We start from the raw sequence: 20,201 nt of genomic DNA on the forward strand, positions 1-20,201 counted from the left end.
CGAATCTTTTGAACCCGATCAGTGAAACGCACATATGTGTCAGTAGCTTTAATTCATTGACGTCAGTAGGCTTAATGGGCAATGTAGGGAATACAAATGTAAGGATCACAGAGTAAAATAACATAAATAAAAATATGGGACAATAATGTTATAGTATAGATTATATTTGAGGCTGTGTTTCTTTTCTTTTAAAGACTGGTAATATATATATATATTTGAAGTTGGAGGTAGTTTTACATTGCATATTGCAAATTGACATTGCTCTCCTGTTTTGCATTTCACTTTTTACTTTACTTTTTATATCTCTTATCTTTCATATATTTTTATTTTATATATTGTTTTGTTTTTTCTTATGTGTGTTGTATTTATTGTGTTTTTATGTTTTTATGTTCATTGTAGGCACCAACAACCAGAGCAAATTCCAGGTAGGTGTAAACCTACTTGGCAATAAATACATTCGGATTTGGATTCTGATTATGTCAAGCCAGAATAACTAAATAGGTAAAATAATTTGAAATAAATAAATACAAGTTATAAATGTTTACAATAATGCATGGCAAAAGAAGGAAAGATAAAACCCTACCCTACCTTTATGATCGCTAAATCAATCCAGAACATTTACAATCCAGAAAACATTTTAATATCTTATCATGTATTTCTTTAAATGTCACGTAGATATTTCTAAATGCAATCGACAACAATAAAATGCGTGTAGTTATCTTATAAATGCGCAGAACAAAAGTCAACCTGACTTGTGTAACTTGTGTGTGTATTGGTCGGTTCGTACACGTTCTGCGCATCAGCAGATGACAACAACAAAACAGACCGAGCTACTGAGAGGGTGTTAGCATAGTTAGCTACCTGAGATAAACAACCAGGGCTCCGGCGAGTCTCTTACGACATCTCCGCTGGACTTTGCCAAATCAGAAGTCTGCTTTACCCCCAGTAGGGTTGACCTGTGCCACTGACCATGGCTGTCAGCTGTCCGTGTCTTATTTAGTCCAGCTAACGTGAGCTAAGTGGCTTGGCGAGCTAGCTCTATGTATGCCCAGCTAAAACAGGTTAGCTAGCTAGCTCGGTTGCTAGCTTGTCGGCTAGCGAGGTGGAGACCAAGAACGGGGAGATGCGAGAGAAGCGAGGTAAGACACTCGCAGTCGTGTTTGTTATCAACTCAGCAGGGGGTATCATCTGTACATCTGAATGAGTGTGAAACTGTTGGTGTTGGCTGTTGTGGTCAATCTTATCACATTTGTCAAAATCATCGAAATTAGAAATAGCGTTCCTGCGCTAGCCTGACAGCTGTGTTAGCTAATAGCCAGTTAGCACAGTCAGCGGTTTACTCCAGACAAGCTAGGTGGCTAGCTGCTGGCGCTGGCTGCTTCTTTGACACTGTAACAGCGAATGACTGGAGGCCTCTGGGGTAAAAAGAGCAACGACTGAGTGTCCTCTGTTTTAAAATGGGTCAAGGAAAACACGTCCCACTGTAACACGGGACAACAGCAGGCCAAGAGACATGCTAGCTGCGATTAACGTCAATTAACTGACATTTACCAACGCTCAGGTTGTCTGAGCCTCGGTTAGCAACTTGGCTGAGGAGGTGTTTTATGTTGTCATGCTAACAGCAGTGAACAGTGAGTGGTGCTAATTGAAGTAATGTCCTAAAGTTGGCTTTGCAGTTGTGAATACCTCCTCAGATGACCGTGAGCAAATGTTAAATAGCTTTTATGTGTGTCTTAAGACAGTTTGACACTAGAGCAACATATCAGGTGAATTGTAACATCACAAACTTGAGAGTAGCCAGTAACTAACAACAAGGTGACTGCCCGAGGTTGAATTATTCAGTGTCCAAGAGACTATGGGTTTTGTTGGACGGGTATGGTGACATGATGGACCTTACTGTTAAAAGAATAGACCATGTGAAGAGACAGACTGAAACAATGTCCTCTTCATGTGTTATTTAGTCCAGAAAACGCTGTGCATGGGTGTTTGTCAGGTGGCTTTGTGCATTTAATGAATGGCAGCGTCATTCATTTACTGATAAAGAATGTTTGATAAATATGTATGAGCTGTGACAATCATCAATCTAATGTTTGTGCTTTGTTTCACAGGGTGGCCTCGAATGACTAAATGAGCAAGTTAGGCAAGTGTGTAGAAGTCTGGGAGAGTCAACATGAAGTTGTATGTGTTCCAGGTCAACAATGGCTGCACGCTGACATTTGACACTGACCTTGCTGTCCAAACGTAAGACACTGGCATTTTAGCAAAACATTGTTTAAAGTTGTGGTCAGTACGTCCTCACTTTTGTGTTCTAAATACACTCTTCCTTTTTTCTCAGTGTACTGGAGCTTAAACATGCCATCCAAGCCAAATATAAGATTGCAACTCAACATCAAGTCCTTGTTGTCAATGGAGGGGAATGTATGGCTGCAGAGAGACGAGTCTGCAGCTACAGTGCTGGCACTGTAAGTCCACACAACTTGTTGTTTGTGTTTCTTTATTTGTCTATAGCGCATACTGGGAAGCATATGCTCTGTTCTGATTACTGATATCTAATTGTTCACCTGTAGGAAACCAATCCCATATTCTTGTTCAACAAAGAGATGATCTTGTGTGACCGGGATCCAACGATCCCCAAAACCACCTTCTCGATTGAGAGTGAGATTCAAGTCCGGGTGGAGGAGTCTCTACTGATGCCAGCTGTTTTTCACACTGTTGCCTCACGAACACAACTTGCTCTGGTAGTTACCTACTTTTTTCTGTTTTTAAATGTGCATTGCATTGGGACATATCTGTCCTGAGAAATTGCCTTGAAATTGAAATGATTGCAACTAACCAAATGGTTATGTAATGCTCATAATCATAACTGTCCTGACATTATGTTTGTTCCTCCCAGGAAATGTTTGAAGTTGCCACGAAACTTTGCACTTTCTGTGAACGTTTGGTTCATGATGAACACCTTCAACACCAAGGCTGGGCTGCCATCATGGCTAATCTGGACGACTGCACTCTGTCTTATCAGAAGTTGCTAGTGAAGTTTGATGCTTCATACTCAAATTATCAACATGAGTTGGAAGAAATTAAGGTGAAACTTACAAAGTAAGTGTTGCCAAGGAGAGCAAAAATATTTTGATAGCCCTAGCTAGTAGTCTGGAATTGGAAATACAAAGTGCTGTATAATTATTATTAACTATTATTGTATTTAGTACATATTTTTTGACATTTTGAATAATGTAATGACAATTTAAGCTCAAATAATGTCTGAAATAACAGTAACGAGAAGTGTTCCTGCTAAAATGAAAAGAGCTTGTTCTCCTCGTCCTCGATCTCTCTGATTGCAGGTTAGGGACAGCGGTTTCTGTAATGGCTAGGATACCTCTGCTGGAAAGTTTGACAAGACACAGTTACAGAGAGAGCATGGAGAATTCCAGTCCAACCCCAGGAAAGGATTCAGATGGGACAGAAGAAGAAAAGTCCTCTGAGTCTGCGCGCTACACTGCTGAGGCAAAGAGGCCCCCCAAGTTATCAGCATCCTTCTCTGCTTCACAAGCGGCCACATGTAAGCCAACCGGTGACCATGAAACAAATGAAATGACTGACAGGGGTGGGCTGAGAGCTGCGCTATTAGATGATGATGATGAGGATGATGATGATGACGACGATGACGACACCCCAGAGTTTGCCAACCCGTCCTCCTTCAATGTCACACTATTAGACTGGATCAACGTGCAAGACAGACCCAATGATGTGGAATCAGTTGTGAGGAAATGCTTTGACTCCATCAATAGGGTGAGTCAATGATGTATGAATCAATGTGGAATTCTAAATGTTAGGTCTTACATGGGGGGTTGAGAGTCTTCCATTAAAACATGTCTTTCTTTCAGCTTGACCCACGGGTCATTCAACCCTTCCTGACAGATTGTCGTGACACTATTAATAAGTTGGATAATCAAAACATGAAAGCCATCAAGGGGCTTGAGGACAGGTTGTATGCTCTCGACCAAATGATTGCAAGCTGCAAGAAGTTGGTGAACGAACAAAAAGAACTTGCTCAGGTACGCGAAGTAAGACATGAACACTATCTAATAACTCTCTCCCTCTTCTGTTTTTAATGAATTGCGCTGCTGTTTTATCTCTTACAGGGATTTTTGGCCAATCAGAAGCGTGCTGAAAACCTGAAGGATACGTCTGTTCTGCCCGACTTGTGTCTGAGTCACACCAACCAGCTGATGATCATGCTGAACAACCACAGGAAGCTGCTCGACATCAAAAAGAAGTGCACTACTGCCAAACAAGAACTTGCAAACAACCTTCAAGTCAGACTCAAGTAAAGCCTGAAACCACTTTTTCCCCCAGTGTTCATTGTCTGTGCTAGTTTTATGTTTCAAAATGTTAAGTCATATTTTCAAACTTTAATGGTGGTAATCATCATTTTTGAAATAGATGGTGCTGCTACGTGATGCTTCATGCAGACCAGGACAGTGAGAAGCTTCAGGCTCTACTCAGACTCCTGACAGAGCTATTGGAACGAGTCAGAGTGGTGGAGGCCCTCAGTACTGTGCCCCAGATGTACTGCTTGGCGGTGGTGGAAGTTGTGAGAAGAAAAATGTTTATGCGCCACTACAGAGAGGTCAGTGCTAAATGCCGTTATTGGAAACTAATTGCGTGTCTAGACTATCCCTCTCTTGCCTCACTGAATCCGGCTGTTTTGGGGACATTCAGCGCTGAGTGAATAATTGACAAGTTTCAAGTAATTGGGCAGTTCACTTACTTTGCCACCATGACGAAGAGAAAATAAGACACAGTTGCTTGACGATTGAGTTACTCATAAACTTTATGTTTTTTTGTTAAGTGTTGCACAGAGTGCTCACTTAGATTAGTTTTTTATCTTGCACTATCTAGCAATTCTGAGAAAATAAATGCAACAGAATAGGATAATATTATAATTCATGCCTGAGCTGGCAAGATAAGCTGGCATTTTGAGAGTCTTTGTGCCATTTCACATGGCACATCCCATTTAGCAGGCTCAAGAAGGACCTGTGTCCTAATGCAGTGGCTCCTCCCACTGCATTAGCAAAATGCTAAAACTCATTCTTTGTATTGCTGTGTCTAAATGGATCTTCATAGTAGGACATACTTTGAAGCCAAGAATTGACTTTAAGTTGCTCATATTTGTCCTCTGTTGCTGAGATCATCATCATGTATTTAGACAGTGGTTGATGCTACTTGAAGCCACTCCTGCTTTTCTTGCATTTCTTCACTTTATGTTTTCTTTAACAGTATTCAAAATGTTTCTTCTTTTTTTATTTTTTATTATGAGGATAATAACAGAACAGTTATGAAAAAAACCACAACATACAAACCTGTTATTTAACTAAATTCTTGACTATTTATCTCTTCAGTGGGCCTATGCACTTGTGAAGGATGGCAAACGACTGTACGAGGCCGAGAAATTCAAAAGGGAATCCTTCGGGAAACTCTTTAGTAAGTTTCTTTTGAAAACTCAACTGATGACATTTGTTTTCGTCACTTTACAGAACAGTGAGCTTTTGAAAAGTCTCTGAAAGATCAGCCTTGATCTGTTGATGTTCTTCTTTTCAGGGAAGTCTTTCCTCAGAAATCGTTTGTTTAGAGGACTGGATTCATGGCCTCCAACATCATTCTGTGTAAGTGGGAAACTGTTTGTACTTTGACCAAGCTGATAGTGATATTATCATGCATATTATTTCAGCTGAATTTCAAGGTTTCTCCTCTTGTGGTGTTTGTTGTTATTTATAGACACGAAAGCCGAGAAGGTTTGACGATGAACTTCCAGACATTTCACTTGACGACCTGCAGTTCTTGAAAACTTGTTGTCCTGTGGAGGTGCAGCCTTTCCTTATGTAAGTCAGTGTCCTCAGTCATTAAAGGGGTTTGAGGTATTACTGTGTCAGTTATATAATGTTACCAGAATCAACCTGGTATTTGATGGTAGATCATGAAGTTGATGCCAATTTCTAAATCAAATGAATTTGTTTGGAGATTATAACAACAACAATAGGTGTAATTACAACTTATCAGAAACACTTGCAAGACATTTGATTGTTGCATAAAGTGACAATGCAGTTAAGGAGAATGACGTAAATCCAGATCAATTTGAATTTCACTCAGTTTTTCAGCTCATTTTAAAACTTTCTGCCTTTCTCTACACTAACACACTGAAATCTATCACACCCAGTGTAGGAGATTGTTAGTAGTTAATCATACTGGATATGGTTTTTTTTTCCCCGTAATCCCAGTATATTTTATAGAGGCAGATTCAAGTTGATAGCAAAGTTATAAATTAAGTTATTTATCTATCAAATGTTATTGATGGTTTCAGGAGCCTTTTCTTAGGTCATGGAAATTGGCCTGAAACAATTTAAAGCTACAACTTCTGGACGCCTACTCTTGACTGTATCATTCTGTCCTTAAAGACATTCCCCAAATCTTTTCAGGGTTCCTACAATGTGTGACTTTGAGCCCTTAAATCGTCATGTAGAGACGCTTCACCAGCTGGTTCAAGCAGCACTGAGTGTGGATGAGATGACCCAAACTATCACTGACCTGTTGAACGAACAAAGGGTAATCAAAGCCTCAGTAGCACTCTTCATTTGTACTTTTAAGAGATTGTGTTTTTTCATAGTCTTATGTCACTATAAAAAGTGTAAAACTTTTTTTAAACATTATGAAACAGTCTAGGTTAATTGATATGAAACACTTAATACTGGTTACTTTTATAATCCATATTGGTTCTTATACACATAATGAAATCCCAAAAATGTTCATACAAAGTATGGTTTAGTTCTCTCTTCGTTTAAGTACTAAGTTGTCCCCTTTTCCTTTCCCTTCATCTGTTTCATTTTCAAGGTATCCTATTCTCATAGCGCTCACAGATCAACCACGCAGACCCCACAGTCTGAAAGTACACCTGGGAGCACCACACCGGGGTCCTCCAAAACCCCCACCTCTCTTGGCCTTCAGGGTCCAGGCTGCCAACCCCTTCACGTTCCTGTCCCAGCTCCTTTGGAGGACCTGTCCCCAGACAGCATTGATGCACAAACGTTTGACTTTGAAACCATCGGCCATCCGAACATGGACCCAGTCCTGCAGCAGGGCTCCCTCGACCTGGATTCTCTAGCAGAGAGCCCAGAGTCTGATTTCATGTCTGCTGTCAATGAGTTTGTGATCGAAGGGAACTTGACCTCCCCGAACCCCATCAGTGACCCTACTAGCCCTGATATGATGGTAGAGTCTCTATACTCTTCAGTGATCAACGCCATCGACAATAAGCGTATGCAGGACACCACAACACTAGAGAGGGAGAATTTTAGGATCACTGTCCTCAAAAAAGTTATTGAGAAGTATCAGTCTGCTGCAGAGGAGTCCCATTCCAACGTAAGAAGTGTAAAGGATGACCTCCATCACTTACGAGGTCTAGTGTTTAAAGAACAACATGACTTTGGCTTTGTCCTGAGGAATATGACCACAGAGGTGCACAACGTTGTGGACAACTTCTGCCTGACCCATGAACTGAAGTTGAAGGAGCAGCATCAAAGTGAGCTGCTCTCTGTTCGGCAAGAGCTTGAGAAGCGGGTTCAGACACTAACGGAGGAAAACCAAGTAAACCAGAACATTGTGAGGGACGTCCAGCGTGCGATGCTGGAGCTGGAGGGCCGTATGGAGCACAAAGAGAAAGAACTTTCTCATCTCGAGAATGAGAGAGAGCGGTGGATGGAAACGGAGAGAGGCCAGACGGATAGGATCAAAAACCTGGAGCAGATGATCAGTGATCAAGCTGAAGAGATCAAGATGCTTTCAGCCGCAAGAGACTCCCTGACCAGCCAACTTGAGAATCTGCACATTGAGATCGAACGTGGCCAGCAGAGGATTCGAGAGGAGTTGGAAGCTGTGGAGCAATCTCACTTAAAGGAGTTGGAGGTCAGAATGATGCAGGAGCACAAGGCACAGCTGGAGACTCTTACCCAGCAGAATAAGGAGGCTCTGGAACATCTGGCTTCTGAAAACAGTGCAAATATAAATGAGGCCGCTGATCAACATGCCACTGCTCTTAAAGAGAAAGAAAACCAGATCAAGGACTTGGAGGCTCGTATAACTGAGCTTGGTGAGCTCCGTTGCAAACTCGAGATGGAGTTGGTCCTCAAAGAGTCAGAGACTGAGGAGGTGAAACTCTTATTTGAGGAGGCCAAGACTCAGCAGGCCGAGACTGTGAAGTCTCAGGTTGAGGCTGAGACCAATGTCCTCGGCAAAGAGCTGGCAGACATCAAAAAGCAGCTTCAGGTAAAAAATGAGGAGTATGAAGTGGGCCTGGCAGAGCTGAGGAGTCTCATGAGGAGGGAGAAGGACAACTGTATCTCTGAGCTGGTGGACAGACACGAGGAGGAAATTATCTTGTTGCGCAATGAGCTCTGCTCCCTGCAGCAGCAGTCCCAGGATGGTGAGAGGAACCATTCGGAGCAGAAACAGAAACTTAAGCAGGAATTAGAGCAGCAAGTGGCTCAAAGTGAAGAGAAAGAAAAGCAGTTCACCAGCTTCCGAGAACTGGAGCAAGAGCAGAGGACTCTCGTCAACAAACTACAGACAGAAAACGATCTGCTCTCCCAAAAAGTAGAGCAGGACAGACGAGCCACTGAGACGGAACTAGAAAAACAAGAGTCCACCAATGTGGCATCATCAGAAGCCTTTAAAGAGTTGGAGCAGCAGAAGGAGGAGATGGAAAACAGACTGTTAAAGAAAATCAAAGAACTTGAGAGTGAGCTTCATGAGAGACTATCTTCAAAAAGGTAAATGACACCACATATATATGTAGCTTTGGTTTGTTTTTCACATTATAAAACCTGAGTAAAGTTAATGGTTTGTTTAAAATGACACACGGATAGATATGTTAATATGTTTTCTACTCTTTGTTAAGAATGAACTGTTAAATAGTTTGCATATTACCCTGTCAGGTTAAAAAGTTTGTTACGTGCCTTTCAGTGATGAAGGGTCTTCGCTGCACGCTGAGGAACTCGCAGATGCCGCAGCGCCTCTGTCTCTGGACTCTGCACTACAAGAGCAGATGCAGCAGGAGAGGGCCTCGCTGCTGTCCCAGATAGAGCTCCTGGAGAAGAAGAAGAATGAGGAGATACAGAACCTCAAGACATCACTAATCGCAGAATCGCAGGTTTGTATTTAGAGAATGGAAAAGAACTTGGGGCGGCTGTGCATGCTGAAGTTTCCTCGGGCAAGATACTAAACCCCAAATTGCCCCTCATAGAAAAGTACTGCCCACAGATGTGTTTTCTTTGGTTTCTCTGGTTTTCATTTCTGTTTCTTTATCTAAGCAACCAACTTCAAATACACAATTCCTTATGGTAGTATTTATAGCCAGGCTGTTGTATTAGTTATCAGTTTATTAGGTACACCTAGCTAGTTCTTTTGTGTTTGTATTCATGCACAGCCTAGCAAACTCAATACAGATCTACCATTAACTTAGTGATACAATCTAATGCAGCAGTGATCACTTACTTTCTGAAACCTTTAATTTGTAATAGTTCTTGGCACTGTCACTCTGTCAGTTGCACTTAATTCCAAGTTAAGCTTTTACACATCTAGAGATCAGGCTTTTACTCATTTGTCCAGACAATCCACTCAAACTGTGCTGGCACTAATCTCAGTCTGTCAGGACACCAAGGGAGCAGCAGAAAGACATGTTAACCCTAAACTTGTACAGTTTAATTAGTTTTTCCACCACTCACTGTTCCCAAAGGCAAACCCCTCTCTATTTCACCCCTCTTCATAGTTCAAGCTGTTGTTTTTCACACAATTAAGTCACTGTTCTCAAAATAAAAAAACGACATTCATTATTTCAGTTCATTTTAGTCACTTGATATAATAAATAGTGAAAAGATGAGGTACAGTGCAACACAGAATTAGGCAATTCAAAGACATCCCATCAAAAAACAATGTGTACTTTGATGTACTGTAAAACATCTTAGCCACTGAAATACGTGTCAAGCGTTTTGAACTCAAAATGTTTTGTTCCTCTAGACTAACTTCAACACTGTTCTAACCCGAGAGAAGCTGAAGAATGAGCAGATCATCCATGACCTTGCAGAGAAGCTTCAGAATGTGACCCAACAGCAGGAGAGGGACAAAGGTGAGCGTTGGGCACTTTATGCTTTGAGAGGAGGTTTTTATACCTAATATTTTACCTAATACATAGTCGCACATCTTTTTCTCTACTGCATTCTACCGTATTTTAAAGAGAAATCTCTGAAACTTGAAGTTAGAGGTGGGCCTGGCAGCGTTTCTTATTTATCTTCACATGTTGCAGCTCTGATAGAGTCTCTCTCTGAGGACCGGGCGAGTGTCATGCAGGAGAAGAAGCACTTGGAAGAAGAGCTTAATCGCCTGCGCTGCACTGCACTGGTCTCCTCTGCCTTCTTCACCCCTCACCCATCAGCTCTGGAGGTCACAGAGGCGGGAGCATCAGGAGCACTAGGAGCATCAGTAGCAGGAGCAGCAGCAGCCAGAGCTCTGTATGTAGCTGGGTCCTGCTCCTCTGAGCCCATGGCTGAAACTGACCGACTGGCCTCTGTAGCAGCCATACGAGATGACGAAAATGTCGACTCAGCGGTGGAGGCCAGCATGGTGACATCCCAGTAAGCATCCTCTCTACAGTACATGTTTATAGTTTGAAAGAATATTATAGTGATTGCACTCTCGCCTATTGGTAAGAACTCTGATTAAAGCAACACATGTACTTGCATTTTCTTAACCTGATTAAAACGGACATGTCATGCATTGACCCGCCACGGGTGCATTATATAAGAAAGTTCTGTGCAATGTTAAGTTTTATTTAGGTCACAGTGTTATGACAGCTCACTGAAAGGACAAACTGTGTTGGTGAGAAACATGCAATCTGGATGTCTTGCTTTAGAAACGTAGCTCTGGGGAACCAAGTTTTCTTTGTCTCTTAACCTAATTTTTGCTTTAGTTTTCCTTTCTTGAAATACTATTGCGGTTAATTAGTTTGCGAAACTTTTTTCCTGTGTCATTGTTTTTGTTTATTAACATTTATTGTATTTTTTATTACTAAGTTGCCCTTTAGTTTTTTTCACCAAGTACATAATTCACAGAAACTGCACTTCATGTTATTTTGCTTTAACAGCATCTAAATCATTTTCAACCCACAATGAAGTTGCAGACCTGTAGGAGGCTGCTGTAGAGAAGCTTCCATGTTACAGGGATATGAATGTTGATTGACAGACAGAAGCCTTTGCATTATTGAAGGGACATTTCAAAAGACATTGTGTACAATAGCCAAAAGTGGATGAACAGAGAGGAAGGAAGGAAGGCTAGGATCAGACAAGTCAGGCAAGTGTGTCTATCATTAATATCACAAGATTAAGACCTATTTAGTTGTTAGGGTATGGAAGTTATTGTTTTTTTTCCACATAATGCATAAAGTTTTGTTGATGATTCTCAGTAACCTGATGTTTTGTTTGTGTAGTGATAATATCCTGATGTCAGAGGAGAAACAGCGGATACTCCTACTCGAGAGGGTAAATAAACATCTTTATCTTTTACAGTATTTAAACATAGTATTTGTGCACAACACACTGTTTTTCTGGATGTTTTAAATCACATTTTAATATATGTTGCAGACTTTACACATGAAGGAAGAAGAAAACAAGCGCCTCAGTCAAAGACTGGTAGGTTAATTATTGCCTCCATCAAGGAGGTTATGTTTCCGTCTGGGTCAGGGAAGAACCTATTCAATTGTGGCCTTGATCCGGATATAGGAATATTTGCTCTTTCTTTCACATAAACGGGTTGTTATGCAACATTTTCGTTGATTTCTTGGAGAATAATTCATGGATCTTAATGAATAAAAAAAATAACAGGCATTTTTTAGAAGACTGATATTTAGAGTATGTGCAATTATGTGTAGTTTCAAATAAAAACCTGGATCAAGAGGATTTAAATGTTTCATATTACACTGTTGGGCCTTGGAGATAAAGCTCTCAGTGCCATACTAGTTGTCACTGCGGGTTATGGAACACCTGCTCCACTAGGTGGCAGTAGCATCAAAGAGTAAAATCCTGACCCAGGAGGCTGACGAGCTCAGCGATGAAATTTAAAGAAGAGTCATGAAATGTGAAGAGGGATATATTTTAATGAAATAGTTTGAAATACAAAAATATAGGATATGTGTTTAAGTTAACTTTTGTGGTTTGAAAAGTTTAAATCAGGCTGGACAAAAAAACACAACTAAGATTGTTTTTATTTTAATGCTGTCAAATAGGGTAAAAGTACCAACACTTATTTACTAAGACTATTCCTTGGAAATCTCAAGTCACACACCTTTTTCTGTTGGGAGTCATTTGTTGCCAACATTGTTCAACTCTTCTCTCTAACATGCGGAATGTCCCTTCTCCTTTTCTTTGTAGATGTCTCAGAGCATGTCGTCTGTGTCATCACGGCATTCAGACAAAATCGCCATCAGAGAGTAAGTGAACACAACACATGTGCTGCTTGCTGGTGTGAATACAAAAATATTTTTAATTTACTTAATTTAAAACTGACCATCATGATATGCATTGTAATAATACTCATCATTATATAATTACCAGAAACTCATCACCCCATCGTCTCTTTGTCCTTGTCTTGTCTTTTTGATTGTTGCAGCTTCCAGGTCGGTGATTTGGTTCTTATCATCCTGGATGAAAGACACGACAACTATGTGCTGTTCACGGTCGGACCCACTCTCTACTTCCTCCACTCGGAGTCTCTCACTGCACTGGACCTCAAACCAGGTCAGTCCTGTCCACACCTATTGAGCCTCTGATGAGAACTGGAGTGTTGGAATTTGTTTTGGGATTTACTAATAAGATAAACATATTTCAGATCGGTTGGTAATTAGATATCATATGTTAAGTCTGAATAGATTTATAACAACTGATATGTATAATATACGTACATCCATTCTTGGTTTTTGCTCGTTTAGACTTTGCCTAATAACCTTTTTGTTTCTTTGTTTTACTGAGTGTTCATTGAATATTTGTTTTGTTGTTTAGCTTCAGGGACATCAAGACGGCCGTGGGTTCTTGGAAAAGTGATGGAAAAGGAATATTGCCAGGCAAAGAAGGTATTTACTTTTTCTAAAGTTGTAAAACTTTTTTTAACTAATGTGTGTAAAGACCCAATATACCAACCTAGATCAAGCGTGGTCCTGGAAATCATGTTTTTAGTAATAATTTCCAGTTTTCTGATGTGTGGATTTGATCCATGTCGGTAATGCTGTAATGCACAGTTTGAATCTTTTCCCTAACAAAGTTCTCTCTCTTTTTTCCCTTCATCAGGCCCAGAACAGGTTCAAGGTCCCTTTAGGAACCAAGTTCTACAGAGTGAAAGCTGTTCCATGGAACAGAAAAGTATAATAGTCGAGTTATCAGCTAAAATGTATATTTATATTGCTTAATTTTTGATCAGAAACTTGACATCGTAATTCATAACTTGAAAAACGAAAGACCTTAAAAATGGAGAGAATTAAGATCATCATCATACACTTTTTGAATTTCAGTTCAAAATCCCAACTGCTACCACGTTTTTGTTTTCTTTTATAACCCAGTTTTGTTATCGTGGACCAAATGCTATTAACCTTATTAGGGCATTGCCCTATACACTGTGGCATAACGCCATCTGACCTGTGTGTAAAATTGAACAAAATTTGGATGTTAAATATTAGTTCTCATTATCAGCCTTTGTCCTTTTGTGGAAAAAAATGTGTCATTATCAGCATAATTAAATGAAAATATACATTTATTATAAATGTTTATGGAGGAATGTTCATGGCATGCATATTGATATATTTTCTTTGATTTACTTATCCAGATAAATGTTGTAGTTGGAAATGTAGTTAATGCTGTTTGTTACTCACAAAGCAGAATGGCCCTCTGTCAATACTGAAATGTACATTACGGCCGACTGATGACAACAGTCGTCTTTGCAATCCTTGAAATGCACTTTCAAAAAAAAAACATGCTTTTGTTGAATTGAAAAGGGAAGTGATTGAGCTGCAGAACTAAGTAAATATATCAGCACAAACTTCTCACTATCATAGAATATTGATATGTAGAAAGGAAAACTTTGTGACTGTGTTTCATTATCGGATGACATTGTACATTACCCATGAATTCACACATGTAACAATAAATGACTGTATTGTAAAAGATAGAGTTTTGAAACAATAAAGGATTGATCCCAAACATATTTCGTGATGGCTAATTATTCTTCCATATTATATTTGTGGCTAAGAACTATAAATAATTTTTCTTGGAATCACCTTCACATTGTTCATTTGGGAATAAAAGTTTCCCCAGTTTAAGGACGAATACTAATTTATTACACTAGAAGCCAATTGTAAATTTTTCTGTGTTAACTAATGAAAACTATTTAACAATGGCTTGTTATTATGCGACGAAATAGACGGTGACTTTTGGGCATTTACAGTCACTAGCTTTTTAATGATGCTTTTAAATAATTTCTGGGGGATTCAGGAGTCAATGTGGAATAGCACAGTATAGTGTATTCACTTGATTTAGCATTTTTTCTTTTGTGGAAACATTAATGTTGGCACACTACTGCAGGAAACAGACTTCAAAAAGGCTTCAAATCGGGGCCCAAGAACGATGCGGCCCTCATGGAGAAGGAAGCCCACCAACATCACTTTCCCAGTTCACAGCGGGGAGCATAGCAGCTCTGTGCCGAGCACTCTCTACCATGTGGGTCTAGGGGTGTTTTAACAATGTTTAGCTCTATTTTCTCCATTTAGCATAAGCCTGTTGTCACATTTGGATGGCTCCTTCATAAATTGATGGTGTGATTCCTACAATTTCGGGACAGGCCTGAATGACAAAATATGCAACACAACATTCGATACCGAGGTGGCTGGCAAGCACCAACCATGTGCACTGGACAGGCTCTTAGTGTAAATGTTTACAACCCCCCACTGAGCTCAGTGCTGCTGGGAGTCACTCTCATCAGGCTGAATGGGATTTAACATTGCCATGTGTAGTCTCTTGCTAGTTCCACCATTAAAACTGCCTTTGATTCGCCGTCAAAACTCTTTTCCTAACAAATGACTGCTCTTCACTACTATGTCATAAAATTGGCTGTTGTTTAGCAGTGAGCTTCGTAAGTTTTCAGTGTGTTATTTATTTCAACAGAAAGTTGTAATTTTATTTAATAAAAAATAAAAAATGTTAGTCAAGACATAAAATAAAGTATTTTTTAAATTTTTTACAGAACCATAATTGGCAGATTGCATTACAGATCTGAAGCGGAAATATTAACCCCCCAAAATGAAAGTTGAAATAATACAAATATCCATGTTACATCAAGTATGTATTACATATGTACATTGACACACAAGAAAAGATATGACCCAAATTAGTTTATTGGAAAAAAAGGTTTATAAAGATACAAATTTTGCAAGAGGTTTACTCACACCACTGTTTAACCATTAGAGCCTTTTGTAATCAATCATACAATAAAGATTTGCCTGTATAATAAACAATCATAAGATTTAATGTTTCTTTTGGACAAATATTAATTTCTAAAGGATGAAGAGATGCTACTGCCTGTTGAACCTTTGAAATATACAGTTTTGTGACCTTTTAATCGTTTTTTTTTACCACCATCCTGACCTAATTAACATAAATTATAATTCAACTTTTTTATTACAATCATAAAAAAAAAGTTCTCAACCAACTTGAACTTCTTTTATGTAAACGAATCAAAAAACACCCATACATGTATCACAAACAAACTACAGTAATTGTGTGAGGACAGATTTATTAATGCAGCTTTCAAATGCCATCAGCTGAAATTCAAAGACGCATTATAATAGCTTTTCTTCGCATGTCAACATATGCTGGAGGCACTAAATGAAGGTTTAGATGAGTAAATGTGAAATATCCAAAATGGTGTCAGGAACGACTCACAAAGAATGTCATACAGCCTTAGATCTTGCCCTTTGTCACTGATATCTCCTGCATTTGAAGATAATACACAAGTTGTATTTGATTTCCCAATATCTCTGACTCTATACCAGATAGACGGAGCTGCAAATAAACAAGCATTATTTGTCGGGTAAATATATGCATGAACTTCAAATGATGGATAAATGAAAATAAATGGGAAAGCCTTAACATAACATTTATATTTTTCTGAATCTAAATGGGACGAGTGTGTTGAAGAAGAGCCAGGAGGCATTAAGGCTGAAACTGCAAACCAAGGTGTAAATCGACTTAATGCCATCACATTTCCACCCTATTCATGCCTAAGAAAAGGGTTAGGGAAAGAGATTAGGTTATATATCTGCTGTCAGGGACTGAAGAGACCAAGTAGAGAACTTCACCTAAACAGAACGATGATCAAACAGACATGCTTTAACAGACATGCTTCATAATCTCATCCGGTATTGTCCTCTCTCTGCCTTGACTACAGGTTCAGTGGAAAATCTTAGACAGGGGCAGATTAAATGTGTGATGAAATGTCTGAGAAATATGTGAGAATGCGCAATACGAAGGATGGCTGATTCTCTACCCACATGACGAACATAATCACTATTAGTAACACATTTCCACATAAATATGATAATTCACATTTTTAAACACATTTATTGGGTTCATATTGGAAATCATCACCATCTGATGGCATAGTTTTATGGATAATTACCGCCATAGAGATAATGCAGCATATGAAAGGGAAGCTTTGAGGCTCCTCCACTCACTGGGAGGAGAGTGCGTAGGTTTAGTTGTGTGCTTGAGCTGTGCCCAAAAGGCAAATATGTGGAAAGTTTGGTGACAAGCATTCAAGCGTGTGGTTAACAAGATTGCATCTGGTGAGCAGAAAGTGTAGGATATAGCTTAACTACACATTTAAAGGGCACATTATTTTCACATTAAGTTCAATGCCATCCATAATCCTTCCAAATATAGACAGAAGTATTTCATTTTCAGTGGAAAAATAATTATTCAAATACCCTATAGTGCAAATCCCATTAATTTAGTGCATGACACAGTTTTTGATTTCCTAGCACAAAACAAAAAAACGGAGAAGAATCCAGCAAACATAAAAAAAAAATCTGTTGTCTTATTTTGGTAATCTGGCTGCTTACTGACAAGTAAATAATCAATACAAATAGTTCTGAAGTGTCTGAAAATAGACAGGCGATTTAAACTGTAACTAACAGCCATGCATTTTCCAGCTGCAGTGCAGTGTTGAGGAAATGACACCAGCTTTGATGGGTTGTATAGCTTTTGAGATGAGCCTCTTTATGCCGCTTGCAGTTCCATTATGGCTTTGTTCGAAAGCTTGTTTACCTGCTGATAACATACACTGGTGGATTCAGGAGCACCGATCCAAAATCTGCTGCCAAAGTCACTCAAGTCTCATTGTACTGCAGGAGGGGAAGAATGAAATGTTTATGCGGAGGGGAATGCAAATGCTAAATGTGAAATCAAACTATGGGACCAATAAGGGATCAGAATAACTTTGCCAGGTTTTATTTTTAGCCCAGTTGCAATGGTAGCTTTGTGGAACACTCCTCAGTTTAGCCTCTGTGCATCTGTGTGCTTAGGTTTTACTCAGTGGAGAAATGCTGTTCCAATTTAACCAAATGTTAAAACTGCGGATGATTATTTCCTCGTTCAAATAAAGTGAAGGGAACATACTCTGATTCAATCATGCTACATCTCTGTAAATGACCCACCTGCTTGAGGAAAATACCCAAATACGCTGCCGTTTGTACGTTATAATATTAGGTATCAAATAACCAGCAGATCAAAAAGTGCCCATCAGATCTCATCGTTGTACATCACAAGGATTTTTTTGGATTTCACTGTTAGAAAAGCTATGGTCCCAGGTCAAAGGAATAGCCCCTTGGTTTGCATATTAAAGAGGCTTTACTAGACCTCTGTTAGCCATGCATCCCCATGCAGGCAGGTCTCCAGGGGGCCAGCAGGGCCCCACAGACGGGCAACTAGGGGGCCAGGTGACCCTGTCTCTGAGGTTAGCAGGAAACACTAAAGAGGGATGGGCAGGGAGCTGAGGAGCCACTGAGTGCGAGTGTGCAAGGCTGGTGATGGCAGCTGTCAATGGTTTGGAAGGAGAAGCAGACAGATTGTGCGTTCTGTTGGTGCAGCCAGTTCGCCACCTGGCAGGCTTTTCCTTGTTAGAACTTCTTGCTGTTTCTGTTCTCATCAGAGAAATGTTTTTCCTCTTATCCTCTGTGTTCAGGGGGAAGTTAAATTTGTCAAAATGTTTAAAGATGTTTAGCGAAATGCAATTGTTTAAAGTGTGCTCAGTGCAATCCACAGAATTGCTGCAGCTCGAATACAGTATAGGAAGAAAAAAAAGCCCCATTCATTGATGGACGTAAACCTTCCCTTTCATAATTAAATCAAATTTACTACATACAGAATAACAGAATGAACAGGGACTGCCTTGTTGACTTTGAGCTACAATATTTAGCTGTGAGAAAAAGGGACTATGTTTTTAGGGGTGTGATTTGCTTATAAAAAAAAAATAATCTGTAACTTTCAAATCCCATCAGAGCCGTAAACACTGCTCCATGTTGTTCAGTTGTTAAGAAAAATGCAAACGTAAAGCATGAACAGCTTAAAAGTACATTTAAAAATCAAATTTGGCAGTCGCTCCTTGTTCCAACAGGATTAAAAAAAAGTCTTTCATTTGATATAAATATATGCAAAGAGAGTGGTGTGGTGATCTGTGTGCCAGAGGTGGCGCTTTACTCTGGATATTCTGGCTTGGGCCTGTAAGGGACATAAATTAACATGAATTAACACATGCATGCAATAAGAAAATAATTAATTCAAGTTATCAGTCACCTCTTCCATTCCAGGAATCTGATTGACAAGATAAAGTAATGTGCAAACTGCTTCTCAAAGCTAACAGCCTGGAGCACCCCTCCTATTAGTTAGTCATTCCCTCAGTATCACACCCGGAATCTGTCATTTCACAATTTTCTCCTATAATGCATATGTGCCGCTCTCACCAATCCACTACAGCAAGTGCCATCTCACAAGTTGACACAGGGAACGATACAATTCACGTCCAGTATTCAGTTCCATATACAGCGCGCACACGAGGCAGACAGGTCAAGAATATGGTACATTCTGTTCTCTAAGAATTGCTTTTACGGGACTTCAGAGAACTGAGAAAAAGCTCCCGTGATATCCTTCATCCACCTAAGACCAGGTCTCAGCATTTAAAACACTCATCAGGGATACAAATGGTTTGTATCAATGCATTTATTGTATATTTCCTACCTGTCTAAATCTTAATCTTAATCTCTGTCTGTACTTGAATCTTACTGTGATTCTTGATATTAACAAGCACATTACATGAGATGATCACTTTTATAAGTAAGATTTAATCAAATCATCAGTGTATAGCATCTTTTATACAACGACTTTAAGTCTCAACTAAAAACATATTTATTGGGGGGTATTTTGGTCTTTCAAATATGATTATTATTTCCATTATTATTTATATACTACCGCTTTATTCTGACCATTTGTTTTCTGTTGTGTAGCATTTTCTCTATCAATAAAGTTATTAAAAAAAACATTTTATCAGTATTCACAACACAGACACTTTGATAGGAAAAAAACATGTGACTATTTAAAACAGGTAATTTCTTTATACACATTATTTAAATGTGATGTTTAAATGCAAAACAAATCAGTTGACAAACCAGTTGAAGATGAGTTGGGTCGAACTGTCAGGTGAGTCTCCATCTTTGTTGTGTTAGCCAGTTAGCCATGTTGCTGCGTTTGCTAGCATAGCCTGTTCGCTACTAGCGGACGAATGCCAGAGAATGAACATAATGTCATTCTCTTTTTTTTTTTCAAGGTTTTTTAATGACTAACTTTTGACGAGCAGATCAGTTCAACCCATCTTTTAATCATCTGTTAACTTGTTTTGTGCTAAGTTAGCTAGTTTAGCTAGTGCTAGGAGCTATAAGTAGCCTGACTTAGCCTTGTTTTTGACAGTCAGCAGTTATTCAACAAATCTGTGTGTTTCAGCTACAGATGTTCTTGAGTTCACAAAGTTCATTTTGAATCTAAGTGATGGAGTGAGGAAGCCATGTT

The 20,201-nt window shown here is 39.4% G+C and overlaps 1 protein-coding gene across 1 annotated transcript; it reads left to right on the forward strand.

Annotated features, from left to right (window-relative positions):
- The first annotated feature begins 831 nt into the window (after positions 1–831).
- On the forward strand, positions 832–14,288 carry rb1cc1 (RB1-inducible coiled-coil 1). Its single transcript, XM_061083807.1, has 23 exons — positions 832–1,139; positions 2,109–2,241; positions 2,336–2,462; positions 2,568–2,738; positions 2,894–3,096; positions 3,339–3,786; positions 3,882–4,052; positions 4,140–4,324; positions 4,441–4,627; positions 5,400–5,481; positions 5,599–5,663; positions 5,776–5,879; positions 6,474–6,600; positions 6,886–8,819; positions 9,013–9,199; positions 10,066–10,174; positions 10,352–10,679; positions 11,531–11,582; positions 11,685–11,732; positions 12,471–12,529; positions 12,709–12,836; positions 13,098–13,168; positions 13,383–14,288. The coding sequence occupies exons 2-23, from the start codon at positions 2,171–2,173 to the stop codon at positions 13,458–13,460; spliced, it is 4,935 nt and encodes a 1,644-aa protein (XP_060939790.1). The 5' UTR covers positions 832–1,139; positions 2,109–2,170; the 3' UTR covers positions 13,461–14,288.
- The last annotated feature ends 5,913 nt before the right edge of the window (positions 14,289–20,201 follow it).

Source organism: Limanda limanda, chromosome 13 (genome assembly GCF_963576545.1).
Source record: "Limanda limanda chromosome 13, fLimLim1.1, whole genome shotgun sequence".
Lineage (NCBI taxonomy): Eukaryota > Metazoa > Chordata > Actinopteri > Pleuronectiformes > Pleuronectidae > Limanda > Limanda limanda.